The 21324-nt window shown below is 39.2% G+C and overlaps 1 protein-coding gene across 3 annotated transcripts in view; it reads right to left on the reverse strand.

Annotated features, from left to right (window-relative positions):
• The window catches only part of LOC121527921 (tyrosine-protein kinase CSK), an 86686-nt gene that overhangs the window by 13481 nt on the left and 51881 nt on the right, over nt 1-21324 (reverse strand). For all 3 annotated transcript variants that reach the window (XM_041815153.1, XM_041814999.1, XM_041815079.1), the window contains 3 exons: nt 21088-21201; nt 20523-20635; nt 7155-7374 (listed from right to left, as the gene is read on the reverse strand). In XM_041815153.1, the coding sequence (XP_041671087.1) occupies nt 7155-7374; nt 20523-20635; nt 21088-21201 (447 nt within the window). The remainder of the gene's footprint in view (nt 1-7154; nt 7375-20522; nt 20636-21087; nt 21202-21324) is intronic.

Below are 21324 nucleotides of genomic sequence, written 5' to 3' on the forward strand. Positions count from 1 at the left end.
AAGACCTGTTTCTTGCAGTGTCTTACACCAATCTCGACACAGCATATTAGTGTCAAACTCAGTGACGGACAACATTACAGGCCCTGAAATAAAAGACCTAAGGAGGAATTACATACATTTTGGAAGGAAATGAAAACATTGTTTTTAGTTTAGTTGAAAATCCAGTCCCTGCTGCATCTGTCAGGTAAAAGCTTGTCCTTCTATGAATGTAATTATGACCCCTGCAATATGGTAAGGCAGCTGTGTTATTTCAATCAGTTAAAATAAAAAATATTACACTTTTCATAAAGTAAAACTGGTGTGGTTTTCTCACATTGGTAGTCTTTGTTATCTTCACGGGTATGTAGATGTTGCTTGAAAAAAAGGCGGCAGGAATCTTTTAGTTCTTAAGGAAGTTGAGGACAAAAATTCCCAAGTTCTCTTGGTGTAAATGTTACTCCTCGCTCTAATGAATGATCAGGCACTGATGTGGATAGATTTTATCTGAAGGCTGCATTTGTAAACAGGCGTTTGATATGTTAAATAAATGCAGGCTGCTGTTTGTAGCAACACTACAAAGAGAGTAAGGGAGGAGTAGATGTGAGGGGGCTCCTTATTTAATATGAACGGGTTATCAGTGAGATCTGCCTTCACCAAAGGGAGAAAGCACGTCTTGAGGGGAAACTGAATCCCTGCCTAATTTCCATTTGTTACAGAGAGTTTTGATATCCAATTTTACTACACAACCATGAAGAGAATAAACACAGCATCGTGAAGCATCTCTACTGCAGTCACACATTCATTGAGCTGAGGACTGACTGTACGTTTAAGGCGTCTGAATGAGGATCTAGATGAGCTCATGATGGGAGGTGTGAATCTTTGGAGCATTTTCTGTGGGAACCAACAGCAGACGTCAGCGTGTGGGTGTGAGAAAGGTCACTGTATCTGATCTTCATAGCTCAGAATCACAGCAAACCAAACGAACGACAAACCTGTCTATAACTGCTCATCATCTAGAAATCAGGTTAGCAAAGTGAATACACATGCCTTCTAGGGTGATAAATGATTGTGGGAAAGAAAATTAATCCTCTTAGAAAGAAGATGGTGGTGAAGGTGCCAAACGGTAAATCAGCGTCACATCAATCATCTAACCTCAGTGAGAAATGAATACAGGCAGCAGAAGAAGCTACACTACCAGGAACAAAGCCAGTGCTGTGTTATGCAACTGCAGCAAGGGTGTAAGACTGTGTGATGGCCAGCAGGGGGCAGCATGGTGACAGAAGGGTCAGCTTCAATGCATTATTCAGCACAGACCAAATAACAGCACCACCCATTATACAGTCATCGATCTACAAATATCAGAGGTCTCTGTATATAAATGATGCAGATTTTATTGCTTTGTGTGGTGTGGAAACATTTGTTTTGTATGGAAACATTCAAATGAAAATCTACAGTAAAAATATTTTCTGCTTGTTTCTAAATTACAACTACGACCATGTTTCCAGAAAGCTTGGGAACTTGAGCAGACAGTTTAAAGACCTGAAAATGATTATCTTAAACTCAATGGAAACACATAATGAAATGAAAAAAGCACAAAGACAACTTGATGTTGAAACAAAAAGGTTGGAAAATACACGTCTGACACACGTCAAAAATGTTGGGAGTTATATTCGACACCCTGTAGCATCAGCTCTTCATTTGAATAGCTCTGTAACTGGGGAGACCATCTTTGTATAAAATTTTAGAAAGTGTTGCTAGCTTTAGGATCTGACCTGCTCTTCAGTTCAGGATCTCCATCAAATTTTATGCTTCATAACACGCAAATATTTTCAGTGGGTGGCAAGTCTGGACGGCAGAAAGGCCAGAAAAAAGGGAAAAAAGCCCTCCTTTGAAAAGAGCATTGTTCAGCTCAGCATATAATGCTCCAAAACCTGCATGTTATTCTTAAAAAAACTGTCAAAATACCACATTTTTAAACTCTCATATATTGATAATTAAAACCAAAGATAACAACAACCTATTTCAATACCACTGCAAAGAAAGAAAGAAATCATACGCAACCCATATGGGGTAATTTCTTGTTTTATTCATCACATGATGCAGGCAAAGTCCTAAAAACTGGCTAAACTGCATAAAAACATAATGACAATGTTTCGTTTGTGCTCTCCCTCTTTTCGTTAAAATTCCAATGAAGATCTTAACTCATATTTTTTTGTTTTTTACTTGCAGCGCTTTTCAGTGCTATTGATTAGGGGTACATTGATTACTGACTTGGCTGATTATTGAAGCTATTTGGCATTTGGTCGATCTTAGTATCCACATTTTATCAAACAGATAATCGATTAAATTTAACAAAAAAAAAAAAAAAAAAAAAAAGTGTGCTACTTTGGCACCCTAGCAAGGTGTTTTCTCTCCTCCAGCATCATATTCACTCTCCACAAGTCCTACCAAATATCCTGCACACAACACAGCCTGATTGGCTAGATGTCATGTGAGTAGTACCAGCCCATGAGTACTTGAGCCAGGGTGCAACAGACAAATTGAGCTTACAACATAACTTTCTGTTTTCCTGCTGCCCCTGTGCTACTCTGTGCCATTTCTCATGCTGATAGAGCATCTTTTGACCATCAAATTTCACTTTTGCCATATTAAGTACATTTTGTACATCATGATAAATACATAACAGTTCCAAATATTCGTCATCTCACAACGTCTAAGAATCAGTATCCCCCTGAAATAAACAGTATTAACCAGTATAAGTCGACCCCTACTATTGATCACACTAATAAGAGAGATTAGGGCCTTTTTCGTTTTTTACAAGATCTACTTTTGGGCTTTTATTCCATTATTTGGAATTTTTATTTTAAAAAGTATCTAACTGCTATTATTTTGGAACATATGGCAAATTTGGTATGATGTTATACAGCGAAGGAATGATCATTTAATGGCATTCTTATTTTGATTAAGAAAAACAAACAAAAAAGTTGTTTTTATTTTGGCAAACTCCTGTAAAAATGACACCTGAATGTTTGCATAATGTGTAGAGCAGAATATCTCTGCTGCATTCACATGTAGGCTGCTAATTTTGTGTGTGAGCACTCATGTCATCTGGCTGCATTGCTTTTCTTCCTACAGAGTACCATCCTTTACAGATTTTAAATTTAAACCTGAGAGCAGTTTTAATGAGAGGTCAAAAAGGGAGAAGTTTTTGTTATGAACATTAAAGATACAATCCAAACGATTTAGGAGAAGAACAATGCAGCCAGTTCATATCACTACCCAGAGTGCATTGCACAGAATGCAATGTACATTTGAAAATATTCTAGATTTTATTTTATTTTTTTTCGAAAATCTAAAACTCTAGTGTGTTTCTTTGTGCAACATCCATGTAAAACACTTATTTCAATCTAATAAGGGCAATATGTCCTAATATGCAGGACTCCTTTTGAAAACATGAAGAACAGAAAAGCAATGACAACATTTTGACAACCTCAGGTCAGCATGGTTATTAGAGCCCTCACAAATGAACAGGATACCTATGTACTGTGCACTAATGCACCTTCACAATACACAATGGTAATAGAGATTATAAACTGATGAGTGCACCCACTGAACAAAACGTACTAAAGAGCATTGCGGCTGAAATCTATTCAGTGTATTGTTACTCCCCTGTGAGCGCCACAGTCATCTTTGTTTCACTTCACTTCATACTGACACACATAAAACCACTGTGGGTGTTTTGATTGACAGAATGGAGGCCTGAGTCTGCCACATATATAAACTCATACATATAGTATGTATAGGATGTGGGGTTCTCATGTATGTAGGTCTACATGGAGCCTGCTGTGACAGGCTAGTAATAGCAGGGGAACCAGGAGCAAGCCGGAAAAACACTCAAGAATGTGAGGAATCTTGTCATAGGCTATTATAGAGGGAGAGAGGACACAGGGGAATAGAGGCAAGGCGAGGATAAAGATAAAGAGACTGAAAATGGAGAAAAACTGAGAGAAAGTAAGAGGTTGAGATGTTTAACAGGAGGAGGAGGAAAAAGCGAATGCCAGGTATACATGAGGGAAAAGCAAAAGAGAGAGAGAGGGAGGATGAGAGAGGAAATGGAGGCAGAACCAAGCCTAGAGGGTGAGAAAAAAAGGGAGAGGGAGATTATGGGTGGCTGATAACAGGAATGCACCAGGGATGTAGATGGTTTCGATGCCAGCTGGCACATTCCTGACGTCCACTTCCAACGCCCTGCAAGGCACCGAGATGAGGTCCAATTAAGAGTGTGATAGCCGCCAATCCAGCTCGTCTCTTTATCTGAGAGGATGAAAGGTCTCTCTCTCTCTGCCATCGTGTCTCCTGTCTTTCTCTCTACACAATCTGTCCTCCTTCTGAACCAGCTTCAGATATCAGCCAGTCAGTGAGAGGATCAGACGGCTTTTTGAAGAATGGGAACGTGTACTTGAGTCTGATTTTTAGGGACCCACTGTGGGCACACTGAATGTTTGTGAGTATGGGCCTCGTGTTTACAGTTATGTAATAATACTGCTGCATGACTGATCACACTGAAACAAGATGTCATTTCATAAATTGTTAATACTAGCATAAATATTTCAGAGTGGGCTCATAAGTTTAATCTTCCTAATGCTTAACAAATAAATGCACAGGCAGTTTTACTATTAGGCAAAGGTAGGGAATTGCCTGGAGTCTCGTGCATGGAGGGGCTTCAGGATAAAGCCATTTTACAGCAGGTGTTCATCAAAAAAAGGCTGAAGTCTAAATTTTGAAAACAAGTTGTTACAAGTGAATAAAAAGAGCCACAAAATAGATTTTGATTGTTCAAAAAAGTCCCTGATGAGGACTTCTGGCCCCAACAGCAAGGTCCAAACCCCTCAAATAGACCCTAAATGGCTCAATTTCAAGCTAGTCTGGAAGATCCCTACAGATAGACAGGAACAATGGTTTGATGTATTACTCTGTTTAAATGACATATAATATAAAACCTTGTGATTTGTGGCAGAAGAACAGATTTTGCACCACTAGTCAGAGTATTTTAATTCAATTTTTGTAAGTTACATCTGGCTCAGAGACATGCCACTGATGAAGGTATATCATAAAGTTAAAAAAAAAAAAAAAAAAAAAAAAAAACCTCCAAATGACTGTATTTAGTCAAGTTTCTCACAAGACCTAAATGTCCTATTCTTGAAGTTACATTCCAAACTAACCTGCCACATTAGAGGGACTGTTTCAAATATACATTACACGGGATATATTTCACATTCATCTGGGAAACCTCCCATACAAAGGGCAGGATAATTAAAAAAAATTCTCAGAGGTGACTGAACGTACATTCAGTCTGTCACATTCATCACAAGCCGATTAGCGACAAGACAAAATGAGGTGGTAGGCATGCACAGCTCTGGTATGTAATGTGAGCTTGGCAGGCAGGCGCTGCTATAGTTTACAAATGGCGGAAGTAGTTGGTGGATCAAACTCATGCCGAGGCCAGTCTGGAGAAGAGCAAAAGCATCTTTCTGATATGAAAGGCTTTCAGTGCACTCATTTTTTTTTTTCTTGTATTTAATAAATGCGATGCAGTTGTCATAAAACTGCTGCTATACTATAGCTACATCCTCACTAATTGCTACACTGGTAGCAGCCATGCTATAAGCTTCCAGTACTACCAAACCCCGCCCGTAACTACCACCTCGCTCTCCTCAGAAGATACTGACAGGTCTTGTTGGTTCTCAGACCAGGCACAATCGTTCAGATGAAGCTTAAAAAGACAGATCAGCCTGATGACAGATGTGGAATCTGACCAATCCATTTTCTTTGCAAAGTTAATTTAAAGCTGTCAAGATGACATTTTGATTGACTTCACCCCCTTGTAATTTTACCATCTTGAACATTAAAATATCATAAAATGTTATGCTAACTAACTTTTATCCTGCTGGTTTCAAAATGGACTTCATTTTTGTAAAAACCAACAGAATTTACTGTAATGATTGGGAAGTTTATCCACGCTGTTTAAGGAAGAGGGGAGGATGACTGACCAGCCGCACCAGCAAATAAGTTTTTTTTATATATTTTTTTTAAAACCAACAATCAAAAATCCTACATTTTAGTTTGATTTGACTCACAGTGCTTATTTGCTCCATAGCTGTCTGTCTTTCAGTTAGCATATAAAGTTACACTACTGAGCTCAAAGCCTGCTTCCCTCAGCCACAGACACAAAAGTGTTGACCACAGGTCACTAGACCATTGACTAAAAACGTGAAATCTGATGTAATGAACGTTTACCAATGATGATGGAATCCTGATCAAGCTCTACTTTTAGGATGTGTAAAATAAAATCTTTTTTCTTCTTCTGATAAAATTGATCTTCTTATCTACTGTTAAGTTTACAGTGTCCCTTAGAAACTTGATGTGGCATGAAACTTGCTGGTGCATATTCTGACCCTTTGCACATTTGCACTCCTGAAAATTCCTAAAAAAAAATCTGGACAGTCTGCCCCTGAAATCCTGAGTTTCCTGTTCGCATGTGTCTTGCTATTTGAGATGTCTCCTCAGGGGAAAGTGGTCCCAGGAGGTAGAAAATGATTTATTGAGGGCGCAACAGAAGTAAGTTAAATGTTTACAACATACCAAAGTTGGCTGAAGAAACATGATGCTATGACAGTTGATTTATTTATATTAATGCTTCTTGGCATCAAAGTATAAATGAAGACTAGCAATCTAGCAGGCAGAGAGGAGTTTGATGCAGCTAACCTCAAGAGCACAGGGACGTTTTCTGGACTTACTTTATGCAAAGAGACAAGGCGAAAACTTTCTGCCACAGCAGCTGTTTTAGGGCTGAGCACTTCACAGTAGCCTGCAATATCACTCTCCATCAGTCTGACTTTAACAAAGAGGAAATGGCGACAAAACTAAACAGGTGTGACTTGTATGAACAAAATTTCCTCATAAAACTCTCTCTTTAAAGGTTTTCTGTAGCTCAAATGAATGATTAAGCTCTGTTATTAAGTCAAGGAAATGTAAACCAGCTGGTACTGAAGATAAGCAACATGTAATCCTTTTTTATCTGCTAGATTGAAAACCCTAATATAATGATGGTATTCAGAAGTTATACAAAGAAATTTGAAGCTTCAGTTGCAGCTATTGCTTCTTAAGCCCCTCACCTCAACCAGCTGCATGAGGTTTTCAAAGTACTCCTCCTCGTCGATGGTGAGCTTGCCGTTGTGGTAGATGATGCGGTAGTGCTCCACCTTGCCATCACAGCTGACACACAGGGTGTAATCGCCGGGGTAGTTGGTGCTCTCCCTCACCAGGAACAGACCCGTCTCAGGAGGGTAGAGGAGCCGCTCGGCCTGTTCCCGAGTTATCTTCCCATGAAACCATCTTAAAGAAAACAAATAGAGTAGACAGGAAATTAGACAATAAGAAGGGAATATGGGGACAAAAACGGATAGAAAGGTGAAATGAAAGAGGACACATGGCAACAAACACGTTGCCAAAGTTCATGCTACTTCTGCGTGTCATAAAGAGAGAAATTTTATACATACAGGAGTCCATGTTCCTGTCCAGGAGTCCAAGTTCCTGTCGAAAACTATCTATCAGATCAGGATTTTAGTAGTTCTTACATGTCACAGGTTTTCATCTCTCCGACACTGAACTCATTTGCAACTTAAACCAAAAAGGAAGATTCCCTTCCACATATGACAGCCCACAGCACTTATCTGTAACAAGAGCTAAAAACAAGAGAGCATGGTGATGGGAAGCTCGCTGCAGCACTTCCAGTCTGCTCAGAATGAGCAGTGCTTGGGTGGGGCCACTGAGAAAGTACCTGAACCCAAACAACTGGAAGCATGGGGCTCACAAACACACTCACACACAGGAAGAGAAGCCTGAGGCAGAGTAGGAAACCAACACACAGCCACTGCAATAACAGGAAAGTGCAAAAGCTGCTCAGACGAGGTGGTGTGTCGAACAGAAACAAGTCAGCCACTCTTACAGGGCGACTAAAAGATGAACAGACTGTTCAACACATGTACACTCAGGCTGAAGCTAAGCTAAAAAGCTGTTCATACTCTGAGAAAATATAAATCCCTTTCTTCTTATCCAGGGGCCTGCTATATGACCCTGCTCGACCCTCACCATATGGCTCGCTGGATGCATCTATAGGCTGCTAATGGATGGATTAGACTAAGGCTGCAGTAATAGATTCTTTTGTAGTTGAGTACTCTATGGATTCCTCTGACGATTAATCCAGTACTCTAATAACAAATATTGCATTTTTTAAATCAGTCACTTTTGCTTTTTTCAAGAGATGTAGTACTAGACAAATGAGAGGCAGTTTACATTTCTTAGAGTTACAAGGAAAGGGAGTTAAATAATGACATTAGATTATTATTATTATTATTATTATTATTATTATACCATATTAGGGGTTTTAGGGATCCTCTCCCAGGAAAAGTTTGGTGCCAACACTTTACTACTTTCATTGTAGTTTATATTTATTTTCCAATTTGCCATTAAAGTAAAGGGGCACTTAATTATTTTAACATGCTCTAGTTTATGCATGAATGTAATATTTCACATTCTAGCAAGAATAAAGTTTCATCATTCACACAGTGGTCTGATGATGTCTGAAGGTGAACCTTTAGATTACAGGAATAGGATCTATTTTTTCAAAGAGTGTTTAATTTTTGCACATTTTTGTTTGTGAGTTCATCCCCCATAATGATCTGACTTTTATGACCATCCACCAACATGAAGAACACATTTTAAGGGATAAAGCTGCTTCTATGACCTGTTGAATCCTGACTGTATGATGATGAACTTTGACCTATCTAGTCTCAGTCACTGTATGTGGCAATAAGGTGTTTCTATTTAACTGATGTCAATTCATAATCAATATGTCTTATGAAATTATTCTGGATGCTAAAACATTTTGAAAAATACACTGGAATCAAGACATCAGTGGGCTGAATTTTAGATAATCTACTGTATTATTAAATGTATAACATGCACATGCGGAAGAGAGAGTAAAAGGGGGAAAGCACCAAAGCAGGACTTGAATCGTGAAGCCTGACTGTGTTCTGTGAAACTGTTGGGTCAATCAGAGAAGTTTATGAAATTCCCTGAAGTCTGCAGACACAAACTGAGCGCTGTCTCACACCAGCTAGTCATGCAGGCAGCGTGTAAACTTGGAGATCTGGTTTCAACGATGCAGGCATAGTACCATATCTGCCATGAAGCCACGGCCAGTGAATGTGTAAAAATGCAGGACGCGTGCCTGTCAAAAAAATAAATAAAAATGCATTCTTCACATGGAGAAAAATATTCAGCCACACCTGTTAACTATTGAATTCAGGTGTTTCAATCAGACCTGTTGCCACAGGTGTATAAATCAAGCACTTAGCCATGCAGTCTCCATTTACAAATATTTTTGATATAAAATGGGTCATTCTGAAGAGCTCAGTGACTTCAAACGCGGTATTGTGATGGATGAAATAAGACGGATTCATGAAATTTCATCCCTAGTGGATATTTCACAATCAGTTGTGATATTAGAAAGTGGAAGCATTTAGGAACAACAGCACCTCAGCTATGAAGCGGAAAGTGTTCAACAATTGCTAAGGCATATGTGGCGTAAAAGTCGCCAACGCTCTGTTGATTTCATAGCTGAAGAGTTCTAAACTTCCACTGGCATTAATGTAAGCACAGAATTGTGCGGTGGAAGGTTTGTGGAATTGGTTTCCTTGCAGCTGCATGCAAGCATCACCAAATCCAATGCTAAGTGTTGGATGGAGTTGTGTAAAGCACACCAACATTGGACTGTGGAGCAGTGGAAACGTGTTCAGTGAAGTGTTAGGGTTTGGCGGATGCCAAGAGAACATTACCTGACTGACTGCATTGTGCCAACAGTGAAGTTTGGGGGAGTAGGGATAACGGTATGGGACCCTTTTTCAGGCTTTGGGCTTGACTTATTATCTTCAATCTTAATGCTTCAGCATACCAAGACATTTTGGACAATGCTATGCTTCCAACTATGTAGCAACAGTTTGGGGAAGGCCCTTTTCTACTCCAACATAACTGTGCCCCAGTGCACAAAGGACTATAAAGACATGGTTTGATGAGTTTGGTGTGGAAAAGCAACAGGCCCACATACAGCCCTGACCTCAACCCCACCAAGCTCCTTTGAAATAAACTGGAATAGAGATTGTGAGCCAGGTCTTCTTGTCCAACATCAGTGCCTAATCTCATTCAGGCATTTCAATCAGACCTGTTGCCACAGGTGTATAAAATAAAGCACCTAGTCAGCACCTAGTGAGGTCAGTGCCTGACCTCATAAATGCTGTACACAATGAATGAGCACAAATTCAAACAGAAACACTCCAAGCCTTTTGGAAAGCCTTCCAAAAAGAGTGGCAGCTGTTACAGCTGTAAAAAGGGGGCCAACTTCATATAAAAGTGTATTTGATTGCAATGTCATCACAGCCCCTGTTGGTGTAATGGTCAGGCAAATTAATGCTTTTGTCCATATAATATATTGCTGCAGCATTTAAAAAGGCTATTCATGTATCTATTTGCTACCAAAAAGTGTGCTGAAGTGTTTGAAATCACTATCAAAAATGGAACATGACATCCGTTGTTGACAGTGTGTAGCTATATTGAAAGAATTATAATTCACTTTTTATATGTATTGTTTTTTTGGCTTTGCATTTTTCAACTCTTTTGAATCTAAATTTCTGTTTAGCTCTCACGGGCTTTTGTCACCTAAAACATTCAAAATTCTAGAGTATTCCCTGAGAAATGAGATACGAAATCCTACTGGCATGTACTGGGTATCATGTGTGGTCTCTACTGGGTAAAGGTGCATAAAAACGGACAAAAGTAGAAGTTCTGAGCCTCCATATCAGATGCCTGCACCACTTTGGCTGGCTTCTTTAATGTGAAGCAATCAAACTTTTGTCCATACCTCTGAACTCCCTATTCTTTCTCTAAGGCTGAACCTGACAGTCTGAAGAGAAGACTTATTTCAGCCAGTTTTATCCAAAAAAAAATCCTTTAGAAACTACCCAAAAGCTCATGGCTAAAAGGTGAAGGCTATAACATAGATCATCTTGCAAATATCTCCCTCTTCACCATGTTTAAAGCACTTTCATTACTACTGCTGGCCAGTGTTAGTTTTGTCGACTAAAATTATGACTAAAAATGTTGTCGACAGCCTTTTTTTTCTCCATAACAAAAACTAGACTAAGACTAACAAAAACAGATCTGTGATGACTAAAACTGACAAATACTAAGTTTAGTTTTTGTCAAGATAACTAAAGCTAGACTAAAATGTAATGTAGTTTTTGTCTGACATTCAACATCAGTAGTATTTCTCCACAGTGGATAAATCTGTCAAAAAACAATGCAGCTGTATCTATTCTGCCTCTAAGCTGTAGAAAGCAGGAACCCCAGGTTTGGCAGGGTGCAGAGAATACACTAACATGGTTTAGTACCAGATTTTAGGCAAGAAAAGAAATTCTTTGACTAAAAGTAAAGACTAAAATGTGAGGACTTTCTATGGACTAAAACTAGACTAAAATGGTTTTGAGTTTTCGTCGACTAAAACTAAACTAAAACTAAAAAGAATAGAAACGACTAAAATGTGACTAAAACTTAATAGCATTTCATTTAAAGACTAAAACTAAGACTAAAATTAAAAATAGCTGCCAAAATTAACACTGCTGCTGTCAAGTCTATTGGTTTTTTGACCTCCCAATCCATTTTTCCTCTACTGAGGCATAAGGCCAAGAGGTACAAGAAGCCTGGATATACACTCTCTTTCCTACAGAGCAGCATTGTCTCAAAGCTGACTCTATTCACACCCCACTGAACATCTCAGCCTCTTCTATATGAACTGACTGAATCATGTCATTAAGTGTGAATACATACATATTACCAAAATCAAACTTGACAGTGTTTTCCACACATTGATAATACTAACTTAGGTAGGCCACCCAGGTATCTTTAAAGCAACCCAAGTACATTTACTGAACTTGTGAATAGTTACATGTGTGAGAGAGGCACTGCTTAACTCCAATAGCCTTATCATGGCCAAGATGGTGTCTAATTGATCTCTGTATAGTCTTGCATTCAGCATTCTTGCTTAATGCCTTTTTACAGTTGTGTTTCAATTTTAAACAAAGGCTTATTTGTAATCTCTGGTCTGCAAACATGTAAGTGCAATGCATCCTTAATCTCTGGTTATATAAAATTGTGAGAGTATTACAAATTATCCATTCATTAATGAAAAATCTTCTCTGGCCCAGAGGAAATGTGGTCCTTGGTTCAAACACACTACAAACTTAGCACCTTAACCCATCAATCCATGTCACTCCTTATGCAAAAGCTCCTATTAGCCCAGAACTGTGGCAGCCCACGGGGTCTCTATCCATCTTATCTGGTATATAGGTGGTAATCAACAGCAATAATTGATTTAGTGTTCTTGGGCTGCCTCCGTCACTCCCTCCTCCTCCCTCCTCTCTCATTCAGCCTTCTGTGACAGCAGAGGTTCTTGTGGCGGGCAGCTTAATACGGGTCGAGTTGATTAGATCAGTGCAGGCAGCTTCTTCGATGGACAGCGGCTCCTTAACTCCCACTAATCCAAGAGCGAGCGCCAAGCGTGGACGACCCAGAGACACACATAGGCTTTTACCGGTCACACACTGGCTGCTCTGTGCATAGCAATTAACTGCAATTTTCATGCATTACGTCAGTGTGATATAAAAAGGCACAAAAATGCAGTAAACATCTTGGTGGGGACAACAGGAAATAGGGCAGCATGTTTGAATGGCCCAGCTTCTTCAGGAGTGGTGCTGTTTTGTGTGGAGGATATCTACCACATGGGGGCAGCAGAGAGTGCAGACTGCTGGATGCCAATGAGGGAGGCAAGGCAGCATGTGCTGCTGAGTATCACTAGGTCAGGGTGAGAATGGAGACAGAAGACCACAGCTGAACCTTTATGTAACTCAGACGAGGGGGAGAGGTCTTCTCTGAGACATCTGTTAGTCATTGACAACAAAATCAACAAGTCCCTAAGGATGCAGCAAACGGCTCCAGAGGAACGACTTCAGATGACATGAGAGATTTGAAAAACCTTTAACTATGCAATGATCTCAAAGAGGGCAGTGACAGGGTCAGCAAGTGGAAGTAGAAAACTCAAAAGGTCAAATGAAATCAAAACAGAGCCAGATGATGAGATTATAATTTGCAATTATTCTCTAATGATGGAATTTAATTTTGCTTTTGTTCAAAGCAACAAACATCTGAGATAAACTGCAGCATAAGCAACGGTTTATTCAGAATGGAAACAAATTAAGTGCTAAAACAGCTACAAGTTACCAGCAGAATTTAATTTACAATTAACATTATCAGTTGAGTAGGTGGAAGACCTTTAAAAACTAAGAAACACTGTTTTGAATTTGATGTGAGGGGTGAATGGAAGCCAGTGGAACAGCATTGTTTTTGGCAGCTAATTTAAATTTAGTCTTAGTCTTAAGATTGAAATGTTCTTTAGCTAAAGCCACATTTTGATATTTTTAACCTTCATAATGTCAGTGTAGTTTTAGACAAAAACTTAAAAACACTTAAGTTCACTTTCAATCAATAAAAAGTCCTTGCATTTTAGTCTTTAGTCTTTATTTTTAGGCATGTTTATTCTCTGTAAACTAATTAAATCCAGCTAATTGTAAAATTAAACACTCATATTAATACACTATCAATACTGTACTTGATTTAAACTATACTGATAATCAATATTGACATACCTTATGTGCACAGTGGAAAAATAAAGGATTTTGAATGTCCAGCCCTAACATTTTAGTTTCGTCTCAATCTCCTCTGCAAAAACTAAACTTACTTTAAGTCACAGTTTTTCTGTTTTTCAGTCTCATTTCATCTTTCTCATAGAAAAAGGTTGATGACTAACATTTTTAGTCATTGTTTTAGTCTACAAAATTAACTCTGTGGTGGAAGAAGATAATAAGTGGAGTGACATTAGAGGTTAGATTCTGTGCCCCAGCCTGAGACCGGCCTGATCTGGCCCACAGCCTGGAGCTGGGTCACGCTAAGGTCCTTTCCCCCTCCTCTTGGGCCCAGGCCAGATCAAGTCCTATTTCAGTCATGAGACTGAATAAAGTCTTTTTTAAGTTATTATTGTTAGGAGTATTTTTTATCAATTGGGTAGGGAACTGAGGAGTAAGCTATGATGTGATACTCAGAAATGTTACACTATATTGTCAGAAGTATTCGCTCACCTCGCCTTGACTAGCATATGAACTTAAGTGACATCCCATTCTTTATCCATAGGGTTTAATATGACATCGGTCCACCCTTTGCTGCTATAACAGCTTCAACTCTTCTGGGAAGGCTTTCCACAAGGTTTAGAAGTGTGTTTATGGGAATTTTTGACCATTCTTCCAGAAGTGCATTGTGAGGTCACACACTGATGTTGGATGAGAAGGCCTGGCTCTTATTCTCTGCTTCACCCCAAGGGTGTTCTATTGGGTTGAGGTCAGGACTCTGTGCAGGCCAGTCAAGTTCATCCACACCAAACTCTCTCATCCATGTCTTTATGGACCTTGCTTTGTGCACTGGTGCACAGTCATGTTGGAACAGGAAGAGGCCATCCTCAAACGGTTCCAACAAAGTTTGGAGCATAGAATTGTCCAAAATCTTTTGGTATGCTGAGGCATTCAGAGTTCCTTTAACTGGAACTAAGGGGACAAGCCCAGCTCCTAAAAAACAACCCCACACCATAATCCCCCCTCCACCAAACTTTACACTTAGCACAATGCAGTCAGACAAGTACCATTCTCCTGGCAACTGCCAAACACAGACTCGTCCATCAGATTGCCAGGTGGAGAAGAGCGATTCGTCACTCCAGAGAACGTGTCTCCACTACTCTAGAGTCCAGTGGTGGCGTGCTTTACATCACTGCATCTGATGCTTTGCATTGCACTTGGTGATGTATTGCTTGGATGCAGCTGCCCGGCCATGGAAACCCATTCCATGAAGCTCTCTGCACACTGTACTTGGGCTAATCTGAAGGCCACATGAAGTTTGAAGGTCTGTAGCGATTGACTCTGCAGAAAGTTTGTGACCTCTGCGCACTATGCGCCTCAGCATTCACCGACCCTGCTCCGTCATTTTATGTGGCCTACCACTTTGTGGCTGAGTTGCTGTCAATCCCAATCGCTTCCATTTTGTTATAATACCACTGACAGTTGACTGTGGAATATTTAGAAACGAGGAAATTTCACCACTGGACTTGTTGCACGGGTGGCATCCTATTACAGTACCACGTTGGAATTCACTGAGCTCCTGAGAGCAACCCATTCTTTCACAAATGTTTGTGGAAACAGTCTGCATGCCTAGGTGCTTGATTTTATACACCTGTGGACATAGAAGTGATTGGAACACCTGATTTCAATTATTTGGATGGTGAGTGAATACTTTTGGCAATATAGTGTATATGGATGAACAAAGTAACCTTCAACCATTCAGTGATCAATAAACACAGTGATAGGCTAATGTAACAACAAAGCTAGCTAACAACTTACACTGCGCACACCATGTCTCCTCCTGCCCTTGCATCACACTGAACCTGCAGTTCAGTGCACACCTTAGGTAGAAAAATGTAAAAAAGGAAAAAAATATACTAGGGCTGCACAATATTATTGGCATGATATCAGTATAAGCAGACATTAGCTTAATAAATCAAGAGGTGCAGTGGCCTAGTGGTTAGGTCACGCCTTGCTCCTTGTAACTAATATGTGCACATTCATATAGCTTTGCATCCGTCTCTGTTGTTGAATGCCATTTTTGCACTGAATCAAATGTTTCATAGCATCTTTCCCCAGGATTTCCTCACTGCTAACGTATTCTTTCATGTTTGACTGTGAAAACAAATCTGAGTTTGTTCAACAGATATCTTCTGCTCAGTTAAAGCCTCTTCTCTGAATCTGATAAACTATTTGGGAATAATTCAAACAACAAATACATGTTGGCAACTAACACTAGTGCATGATGCATCCTTCGCTGATGGGCTATCTGTCAACAAGTCAAATTATTAATCAGTACCAATGTTCACCTGATGCATGCCTTATTAAAAGGACATGTTGCATGCATATATTAGCCCTGCTTTCCCAAATGAATACCTGAGATAAAGTCATAATAAAAGTCAGAGTTGAAATAAAGAGTGACTGATAACAGCAGTTACATGCTTGTATTTTTGTGCACCATGTTTCTCTCAACAGTAGCTTGATAAATGGACATAAGAGAGGAAAATAAGCCATGGAAATTTTTAAACTAAAGGGGAACTGTAACTACTTATCAGATAACATTACTCAGAAACCTTATACATCTCCTGGTAAAGTGAAATCTAAGAAGAGCCTTTGTAAAGAAAGAGCTATCATGGGACCTCTCTAATTTATGCTGCGGAGTGTTTGTGAAGGCTCCATAGCGATATTGTCATAGTCATAGCACAGAGCTAATTTAAAAGTTTAACACTGGGACTACTCATCTCTCACACACTTGCATAAACACACACACACACACCCACCTCCACATACACACACACCAACCACAATATACCAGAACTGAATGACCCTGTGAGCAGGTTCAGAATGGTGAAGACAGCCAGTATGACTGGTGGCAAATGGAGAGGTCAAAGCTTTCAGCAGCAGTTGATGAAGGGAGACAAAGAGGGTCAAAAGTCTATTTAAATGTTTCCTGCCAACAAGCTGTTACACTTAGCATACCGACATCTCTGAGAGCAGTGCTGAGCTGAGCTAATGACAGCCTAACAGTGTGGTTCTTGGACCTGGATCTCTCTCTGTGAAAAAAGCATGCAACTTCTGGGTGTAACATCTTTCTCCATGGATTATGATGCAAAAATGGGTCAGTTTAAAAAGACCAAAACATTTTCAAATCAAATCTTGACTTTTTAAATGTGCCTTTCAAAAGCACAAGAGGACAAGTCAAAACTGAAACAGTACCAACATAAATTAAATAGTCTTTTTTTCTAAAAGCAGATTACCAGAAATGCCTACAGGTTTTTAAATTTATTGTTTCTACAATGCATCACAATGTTGACATGTATATTTCTATGTTGATGCAGTGACAGAACATCTTGTTTGTGGATTTTCTGGCTGTGGCTGGACCTATATTTTGGTTTACAATGTAAAGACTTTGAGTGCATTTACATGGAATGAGCATCTAAGTTTTGAGCAGACATTTCAAGTAACTTATTTTGTTTTTGGGATTGTAAACATCATCCCAATTTCAGAAAAAAAGCACATGCCCTTATCCTAATTTTGAGAAACCTAATTTTGCTACATGGAAAACTCCAAAAGAAAAAAAGGAAACTCTGGCACTTATATACTTTGCCTTGCTTTCTGACAGATGCAGGTGCAGCCTCAGTTAACTGATGTCCCAGTAAAACAAACATGGCAGCTGCAAAGAGAGAGTCTGACTTCTGAAGTAAACAAGAAACTGAGTTTTGTCTTTCAATCTCAGCTGCATAACTTCATCTATTGCTGCCTCAGATCCAAAACTTGCAGTGGTTTGTGTTTGAAAAAGTAATCATAGGTGCCTGTGCAAACAAGATGCCGTAATTAAGCACTGAGATACTAGGCATGCACGGTATTATTAGTATGATACTGGTATCAGCAGAAAAGAAAATTTCTTCCGATATTTACAACCAATATTTTGCCTTCAAAAGCTGCCTTATCAGATGTAAATAATGGCTGTACAAACGAATAAGTTAGTTAGTTAGCTGGTAAGCTCCTCTGCTGGTTGGCTCAGCCTCTGGTCTTGTTCGCTCTAGAAAGAATTGTAGTGATCGGTGAGCACAAGCTTCAATAGAGTTCAGTTATAATTTAATTTGCCTTTAACTTAAAAATAACTACTTTCATTCAAGTCTGTGGGTGGGGGGTCAGCTGTTGAGTATGTTTAAACGGGTAGATGGCGTCTTCTCACCCACTCAGGGAATGCCATCTACCCGAGTCTTATGACTTCATTTAAAGGTGACACAGCAACAGATTTGTGCTCTGCTGGCATGATGCATTCAAGATTCAAGAGCACACCATGATGACATTTTATTGACATTAATCTAAAAGTCATTTTACAGAGCCAAAACTGAACACATGATAAGATATCCATAATTAGGCTCATTAAGAGCATGTGACTGAATTAATGTCTATCCTGTGGATATCAAATCACATTTCACCATTCGATTGATGTTTTTAACCAGTGGGACTTACTAAGAATGGCTGATTTGCGCATAAGAGTCAAAGACAAATCAAGTCAAGACAAGTCAAAGACAGTCCTGCACCAGGAAGTAGCTAAAATCAATGTTATGCAGACATGAAGATTGTTTTTCTTTACCTGAAGACAGTTGAAGGTATTTAATTTCTGTTTAGCTTTGTTTATTTTGCTTATGTTTGGATATTATGTTCCCTTTTCCCTTTGCAAGAAATGTTGCATTATTTTGCTCCAGTGTTCTACTTCTCTATTGCTTTTTGGTATGTGCAGGAATATTTTCTCTGCATGCATTTGGACTGGCTCACGTCTACACCGTATCAAAAGTAGGGCTGAACAATTTGCTAAAATAATCGAATTGCAATTTTTTTTTCCCCAAATATTGCAATTGCGATTTAATATGCGATTATTCTTGGGTTTATCTTATGTATTTTTTGACAAATTCCAGCAATAAATAATTCCATAAATAAGACCACGTGTATTGAAAACAATGAAATTATTTCCGAAGCAATTAATCCATTGTAGCATGAATCTGAATATGGGGGTGCAACAAGCTTTAAGCTATAATGGAGGCAGCTGGGGTTGAGGAGGCGAGGCTGGCTACCAGCTGATCAATGCCGGGGTATGACATGAAGTAATGCTTGGCTTCTTCAGTTTTAGATAGAATGAGCTAACTATTTTTGCTCGTATTGCAAATGTAATGTCATTTGCTTTGTTTAAGGGCATTATCATTTTTATGTCATTCATTTTGATTAAGAAAAACACACATAAAACACCAAAAGGAGAATTTTTGTAAACCATTATAAAAAATTGACACTTGAATGTTTGCATAATAAAATCGATTTATTATCTGGTATTTTGACACATATCAAGTTAATGAAATATTGCAACTTCCGCGATTTGAAAATTGCAGCAGGCCATATTGCAATTTAATCTGATTTTCGTTTAATTGCCCAGCCCTAATCAAAAGTCCTGTACTGATTTGTTCAGTGTTTATATGACCCTATGCACCTTTATACCCTAGTGTAAACAAGGAAACGAATAACAAGGGTTCTCTGAGTGCATGTAAATGCCATATCCTGAATATAATCAAAACTGGGATAAGGCCCATGACTGGGATGCTCAAAGCCATGTAAATACACTAATTTATGTTGACACTAATTTTTACAGCACTTTCTAAATGATAAAAAAGGAAGCCATATTTATGTAATCATGGGACCAGTAAGGAGGCACGGCTCTACTAACATATGTTAATATTGATGATCAAAGACTAAAAATGCTTTTCAGTTCATTTCAGTAGCGTAACAACTTCTCAGAGTTAACTTCTTTTCCCAGACTGAGTACCTACAGCTAACTGTTCTTCGTTTCTTCACAAAACATGGAAATTTTAAACTTCTGCTACTTTGTGAAGTTTAAATTCTTTCTTATTATGACTTGAGGCATGCACACAAGAACTTTGGCTTCTGTCAGATGACAACATCTCATAACTATGCGGAGATACAGCAGCAGCCTGTGTGCTCTCCACTTTCCTGTCTCCTTTCATTTGCATATGCCTCTCGTTATGTTCTCCTCTTTTCAGAGAGCTGCTGTTTCAAAGGGCTTCATTCAAATGGAGAGCACAGCTGTCCTGGCCTCTGTGGCAGTCTGACACAGACAAGAGGAAACACAGCGCAAACAACAAAAGACTGCAAGAGAAGGAATTTCCATCTTTTGATGCTTTGCCTGACTTTTGAAATCAACACTACATTTCCCCTCACAGCAGGAGACACGAGTAAATGGGGATTCAACAACTTGTTCACAATATTTAGGACGGAGGGAGGGCATGTGTGGCAAAGATGTAAAAACGTATGAATAACTAAATATGATACTCTGATCTCTGCAGCATCAGGCATCATCATTCTCCAATGCTGTTTTCTTCTGTGAAGCATTTCTGAAGAAGGCCCACACATGAGCAGACACCCAGTTATGCTGGGTTTCTCCTCCATGTCTTTTCAAGATTGAAAACTTAAGATTCTTATTCATCACATGATAAACCAAATTAAATGCAATAACCCTGCTGCAAGGGCATGTCTACACACTAGCATTACTTTAAAGATGCATAAATACAGTAAATGTAGTCATATAAAAATACAGCGCAGACTGTAGGTCTGTCTCAAGCAAGGCGTGTACACTGACAGTTCACAGAATTTTTTGTGGATTTGATGTTACGGTTTGGGCTTTCTGGTACTTACGGCATAAGACTGAGTTTCCCTCCTGATTTGACTCCTTCCCTTTTCTGGACATAGTTGGCTGGGATGGTGCCCTCTCTGCCCACCGTGTTCCTTGCTCTGTACCAGTTGGGATCCTGAAGCAGCCAAACACAAAAACACAACCTTACTGAATAATTGAGGAGTGCTGCCAAGTCAACATGCATGCTAGGGGCTTTATAGCTCTTCTTTTTTAACACTGAGTTGGTAGCAGAGTTACTGTAGTTGGATTAGAAAGCTACAATATTATACATACTACGAATTTACATTATCCACCATTGCCTGTAGAATCTTTATGATACACAGGACAGACAGATGCCTTGTTCACATGTTTACTCATTACAGTTTGCTACATGTAATTGGGAGTTTTCACAGCAGGCAGTGCAGAAAAAGTGAATTGAATATGATCCGGTCTGTGTGACAGTTGTAGAGTTGAGCTAATGTAGTCACTTCCTGAATGCTCACCCTTTTGCTGCTAGATGCAGTTTTGCAGTTGCACAATTTGAGTATGCAGTAGATGATGAGTTAGTTTATTTTCCAGCTTTCTTACCCTGGTGACTCCGATTATGGTGAGTACATCTCCTTTACAGAAAGGCAGGTCCTGTTCGTTGGCGGTCTGGAAGTTGTACTTGGCTACACACTCTGTGCCAGTTGACCATGGCGCCTAGATTAGACAAAACAGAGAGTAATGAGTGTTATTCACAGATAGATACTTTATAAAAAACAATATTCACATGGGAAACAAGTCAAACATAGAGTCAATAGGGTAATGATAGTTTCAAATGTT

The sequence above is a fragment of the Cheilinus undulatus genome, linkage group 1 (assembly GCF_018320785.1).
Source record: "Cheilinus undulatus linkage group 1, ASM1832078v1, whole genome shotgun sequence".
In the NCBI taxonomy this organism is placed as follows: domain Eukaryota; kingdom Metazoa; phylum Chordata; class Actinopteri; order Labriformes; family Labridae; genus Cheilinus; species Cheilinus undulatus.